Source organism: Rhizophagus irregularis, chromosome 19, assembly GCF_026210795.1.
Source record: "Rhizophagus irregularis chromosome 19, complete sequence".
Lineage (NCBI taxonomy): Eukaryota > Fungi > Glomeromycota > Glomeromycetes > Glomerales > Glomeraceae > Rhizophagus > Rhizophagus irregularis.
This window is the reverse complement of record NC_089447.1, coordinates 2,714,328-2,721,108: the sequence shown is the minus strand read 5'-3', so window position 1 is coordinate 2,721,108 and position 6,781 is coordinate 2,714,328. Positions and strand designations below refer to the sequence as shown.

General features: G+C 26.9%; 1 protein-coding gene across 1 annotated transcript; it reads right to left on the bottom strand.

Moving 5' to 3' along the window:
* Positions 1–3,311: 3,311 nt before the first annotated feature.
* On the bottom strand, positions 3,312–4,108 carry OCT59_011136 (uncharacterized protein; the record flags this gene model as incomplete). Its single annotated transcript, XM_066136316.1, has 3 exons — positions 3,312–3,439; positions 3,524–3,765; positions 4,095–4,108. 3 exons carry the CDS (start codon positions 4,106–4,108, stop codon positions 3,312–3,314), a joined length of 384 nt encoding a protein of 127 aa, XP_066000950.1.
* Positions 4,109–6,781: the final 2,673 nt, after the last annotated feature.

Genomic DNA, 6,781 nt, shown 5'->3' with positions numbered 1-6,781 from the left:
AATATAAAATTTCTTATAATACATAGTATAAAATGCATAAAATCTTATATTAGAAATTTTTAAAAAATAAGAAATCTTACACAGGTCGAAAAGTGAAAAATCAGGCATCAATCAGTCACCAATCGGTCACCAATCAGGTACCTGATTGGTGACCGATTGGTGCCTGATTGGCATTTTCGCCAAATACCGTCACCAATCAGGCAGTTTGCTAACTTTTGATCCAGTGATCAGAAAAAGATGAAATATAGCTCATTGGAATCGTCTCAACAAGACGAATCTAATGGTAGTAAAATCGCATTTCTAGGATTAATACTTGATGAGAAATTAAGTAAAATATAAAAATGAAAATGTATCATTTATATTTTATTTAATTTTTTATTAACTATTAATCCTAGAGATGCGATTTTACTACCATTAGATTCGTCTTGTTGAGACGATTCCAATGAGCTATATTTCATCTTTTTCTGATCACTGGATCAAAAGTTAGCAAACTGCCTGATTATGACGTATTTGGAAAATAAAACTATCAGGCACCAATCAGTCACCAATCAGCTACCTGATTGGTGACCGATTGGTGCCTGATTTTTCACTTTTCGACCTGTGTTAATAAAATTATATAATTAAAATGATTAATATAATTAATATATAAAAATTATTAAAAAAGAGAAATGCGACATATTGTAGATAAGCATATAGATTAATTTTCAGAATTAACAAAATTAGGATATTTTACAAAATTTTACAAGTTACTACAGCTTGAAATATAAAATTACATTTTACAAATTAAATCATATTGTATTATAAGGTTATATGATATAAATTTAATTTATTTATAATAATAGATAAAAATACTCTAAAATAACTATCTTTAATGATGAAACTTAAATTTACATAATCCAATTTAGAAGGAAGAACTTGTCCTAGATTTTCTAATATGAAGAAATATTTTTTTCTTTCGCAAACTCTCTATTAGTCTTCCCATTAGTTTTCTCATCAGTTTTTTAAGTTAGATAAGCTTAAGGTTGCTTGTCTAAACCTCTTCAAAATCCTACGATTAGTTTCGTCAAAATTTTACTATAGATTTATTATAGTTTCGGCAGAGTTTCGGCAGTTTCAGCATTTATAATAAGTTTCAGCAGTTTCGCCTTTCTCTAAAGTTTCACCAGTTTTTTAATATAACTTTAATATAGTTTCGGCAGAATTTCGCTTTTTGGCGAAACGCCATCTTGCCTAAACCCCTAGGGTTCGGCAAGCAACCTTAGATAAGCTAAATAGTTTTAAAAGCATATATATTAGTTTTTCTACTTTATATATAAGCAGTAGCTTTCTTTTTTATTATTTGAAAGTTTTTTTAATATTCTGTGAAAAAAAAAATATATTATTCAATAGAAATATTTAAGAAATCATAATTAATAGTTTTATGTGTAATTTATTATTAAAAAGAAAAGATGTGATATATCACAAGTGCAAAAAAAATATATTTCATTAAAAAATACTATTTATAATTACAGTTATATAAAAAATATAATAAATTACTTAACATCTACCATATATCATGAACCATAATATCCTCTTATGTATAGTATCTCTCTTAAAAAATTTCATAGAATTGTATAGTATCAGAGAGATATTTTACAATTATCTTATAATATAGTGATCAGCTTTGAGCCATTTTTTTGTTTGATAGCTTTCATTAAGCTCTTCAAAATAAAAAAAAGATTGCTCAAATTGGACTGGTAGATCATGAGATATTTGCAAAAAATGGAATTTTTAAGTTTTATTTAGTACTTAAAGTAAGGTTGCTTGCTGAAACCTGTTTGGTCTAATGCCGAAAGGTGAAACCTCTTATATGTCAAAATTGCGAAATTGCTGAAATATGCTGAAACCTCTATAATAGGTTTCTCCATAATTTTGGCATAGTTGATCATAAGATTTACATATAGTTACGCCAAGTTATACCAATTAATAATATAATTTAGATGATCAAATAATCTACAGATAGGGATGATAAATTAACGGTTAATTATAATTTGGGTTAATTAACCGTTAATTAACCGTTAATTAACCCAATTATAATTTCTGATCTATTATAACAAATTTTTATAATTTTTATAATTTATTTAATTAAACTTATATTTTTATTTTATATTTATCAAAATTTATTTATTATTCAGTTGCTAAATCCGTAATATTTAATTCTAACCTGAATATTCTATCATCATCATCATTATTGTTATCGTTACCAGTATTATTATTATTATTATTTATATCATTATTGTTATTATCATTACGCTGATTATGTATTAATTTTTTTTTTAACTCCTTTTCGTACAACTGAAGATTTCTGTAAATATAAATCAACTTCTTAATACATTCATTTTGCAATCAATTACAGATTTTATTATGAATAAACCCAAATGTAGAAAAATTTCTTTCAGCGACGGCGAATGACGTTGGAATTGAAAGAATCTTAATAGCTAGTTGTTGAAGGCTACTATTTGGCCAAGATTGCCACCATACAGACAGATTAAGGTTAGTTAATGATAACCAAATCGTTTTATTATCATATGGTGAATTTTTTTGACGAAATTTTACTAATTCTGTAAATATAATTACAGATTCCTCTTGACCGAACCTTTTACTTGTGAATTCTGTGAATTCTCTATATCCCATTGTCTCTATATCAGTATTTTTGCTTTTTTCTAAAAAACATGAATCTAACATATAAGCAGCCATCATAACAGGATGGTATGTATAATTCCACCATTTTTGAACAAGTTGTTGAATATTGTTAGAAAAATTACAAGAGATTTCACTAACTTGATGCATTAATTTTTTGAAGTGAAAATAAACAGTTGAAAAAGTAGATGTGTCTGATTCAAACAATTTTAACGCTATAACCATTGGCTCTAAAAATTTTATAATTGTATGATTTGTGTCCAACATATTCCAAAAATTTTCTGATAATACAAAATTTCTTACTGTATTATTTATTTTTTTACGGATATCAGGATCCATTAATGTTTGTTCAAGAGCAGTTTTTGATTTTTGAAGTGACTGAAAGCAGCTAAGATGTGATCCCCATCATGTAAGTACTGGTAAAATCAACGCAATCTCTTTATTATAATTTTCACCTTGAATACGTTTAATTTTGCTGCTGATTGTACATAAGACTTAAAATAATTTACTATCATTTTAGAATTTTCAACTATAGTTTTAATTTCATCAATCTTTAAAACATCCTCAATTAAAAGATTAATAACATGAGAGTTACACCCAAGACAAACAACATTGGAATATTTTTTCTCAATTCATTTCCATGCTGATTTTATTACACTAGCTGTATCCGTAATAACAGCTGAAAATTTTTGAACACCAATAGCTTCCATTTGTTGAATAATTTCATTTGAAATCCATTCTTCTGTATGGAATTCTTCACCTGAAAATGTAGCATTAAAAAAAACTGGTTTAAAAGTACAAATGATAAAATTTTGTACTGATTCTCAATTAATATTAAACCAACCATCAGAAACCATACAAAGAGTCTTTGCTTTGGAAATTTGTTCATCAGTTTGTAATTTTACTTCATCGTAAATATCATTTAATAAATCTCCAGCAAGTTTTCTCCTATTTGGCAACTTGAAGGATAGCCGAAGACATTTAAAAAATTGAATGACAAGCAGATTTTCAACAAAGGCAAATGGTACTCCAGCTGAAAATAATGCTTGTGCTAGTTGAATTTCAAGGTCGTCTTGTTCTTCTTCACTTATACGATCAACAAAATTCTTAATCTTAGATGTTTTAGTTATTTTAATTCATTTTACAGGTATATTTGTATAAGTAGTATTTGGAGTAATAGTTGGAATGTAAATAGTGCTAGTTGTGGAACCTTGTGAATTAATATTTTTTTTAGACTTTGCATTATCTGGTGCTCCTAGACATTCTTTATCAAGATGATTTTACATTCGTGTAGGGACAGCTCTATTCAAAACTTTAGAACAATAATTACATTGTACAGTACGTAGAATGGAAGTTATTTTTATTACTTTCTGTTTGGTTTTGCGTAATAATAGTCCAATGTTTCCAAACAGCACCTTTTTTTAGTCATTGTTAAATTGAAAAATAAAAAAAATTATTGAAAAAAAGATTGATAAAAATCAAAATCGGTCACGTGACTGTAATCACTTCTTTTAATTGGCTAATTTATAATTAACCAAATTAACTGTTAATTAACCAAATTTACTTAATTATAATTAACCAAATTAACCGTTAATTAACTGCAGTTAATTAACCATAGTTAATTAACTCCATCCTTATCTACAGATAAAAGATTAAACTTCAATATTTTAACATCGTCTTAGTTCTTTTAAGCTTTATCTAGTGTTAGAATTTTCATTTCTAACTCCCATATTAATATTATAATATTACACATTTTTGCAGTTTTTTTTAAGAAGCTTATATTCATTAAAGGAAAATGCGTAATATGTATTTAATAAACCCAATTCCGTCATCTCCTTTAATACTAAACTGAAGTTTCTTTTACTTTCTTCCATTTTCTTAATAATAAAATTAATAATAAACTGTTTCAAATGACTGATCACAGAAGATTCACCCATTAAAAAGAAAAATAGAGAAGGTCGGCCACCTAATAGCATTTGGGAAGATATTAATAAAGGAGAAGCTGTTAGTTCTGGCAAATTTGCCACCTCTTGCAAGTACTGTAAAAATATATGGTCACACAGTAAAGTTTCAAAGCTTGAAGAGCATCTTTCAAACCATTGTCCAGATGCGCCAGCAGTAGTTGTTAGAAGGTATATGACTAAAGTAATGGAATGGCAAGATAAGTCCAAGTCATCCAAAAAAGGAAAATACTCTGAAGGTCAAAGTAATATGGATGATTACCATGATTTAACAGAGCTTAACAAACAAAGATGTACACGAATTAATCGTGCATTGGTTAAATTTTTTATTGCGTGCAGAATTGCGTTTAGAATAGTAGAACATCCCTTTTTCATCAATTTTATAAAAGAGCTTAATGCCAGGTACAATACATTAACAAGGGAAGTATTAGTAAATCAACTACTTGAACGTGAATTAGTTCAAGTGAACTTCAAAGTTAATTCTGAGCTTGAAAAGAAAATGAATTTAATGTTAGGTTTATTAAATTAAATAGGCTATTATACGTGATTTTTATTTAATCTTACTTATTATATAAGATTAATTTATAATTTAGCCTTTGATGGGGGACGTCCAAAACTGTGTTCGATCACGTGACTTGTAAAAAATTTATTTTTTACAAATAAAACTTTTTCGCCAATACATAAAACTTTCAAGTTACATATAATATATGTATTTTAGCCTGCTGTGCAAATTTACTTAGTGCGTAACATGGGGTTTTGAACACCGTTTTTGACTTATTTGAATTTTTTATTTTCGTCATCCATTTTTGGATATAATTGGCAAAGATTATTCGTTCATATGTAAAGTCAAAAACAGTGTTTAAAACCAGCTTTTTTTCATTAAGTAAACTTGTAAAGCAGGCCAAAATACACTTATTTTATAACCTTCATACTTACATTAGTCTTAGTTCATAAAAAAATGGCTTATTTATAAAATGTCAAGTCACATGATTGAACACGGCTTTAGACGACCCCCTTTGATGGTTGGACGTCTAATACACATCGTTCAATTTGGAACTTCATTGTAATGACTCCATCGCATAAAGAATATCTTTATCAACTTTCTGATTTGTCTGAAAATTCGCATACTGCAGAATATTTAGTTATGGTAATTGAAAAGGTTATAGAAGGTATTGGAAAAGATCGAATATATGCTGTAGTTTCCAATAATATGGCCAATGTTCATAATGCACAAAAATTATATATGAGAATCATCCAAAGATTGAGAATGTACATTCTATCAATTTAATTACATGCGACATCGTCAAGAGTAAGTTTATATTAAACTGAATATTACGTAATATATGTAACTCTCCTAATAACTGTAATAGAATCATAGAAAAAATTTTTTTAAATATTATAAATTTTAAATTACTAATAATTTATAAAATAAACCTTAATATATAAAATTTTTAAAAAAATATGTATATTTTTGCCTACTCTGCAAGTTTACTTAAAACATCAAAAATGGGTTTGAATGTTATTTTAACTTATTTTATTTTATGAAACAATATTACAGTCTTATATATCAAAAGAAAAAGACCCTAATTGTAACTCTTCATCCATTAAAAGAACAGATCCTTACTTCTACCTTCTATGAGCACCATTTCTTATTCCAGCCAATAAGGAACAGCCATGTCATTTTTAACTTATTTGACAAACATTTTTTCAGAATTTTTTCGTTAAATCACGTGATGTATTTAATTCTGACCAAAATTAAATGATCGAAAAAGTATTCTTTTTTGGAAAAAAAGCGAGGACGAGATTTAGAATTATCCAAAATTTATAATGATAATTGTTAGGTTTCTAACTGATACCCTTTAATAAAAATAAAAATTTATAATGATAATTAATTACCAAATTAAATATTAATAATACTAACTTAATTATTTCATTTTAAATTATTTGAAATGATATACTTTCCTCATTTGCATCTTTTTCTATGTGGAAGACATTAGGAAATCTCTTTGCTGTATTAATTAATATATATTATTAATATTTCTATTACATGGCATCTACGTAACAAAATTTTCCGATAAGATCGAAAGCCAGGGGTATTTGCTCGTGTGAAAATTGGGTGCGATCAATCATCTGATTAAATT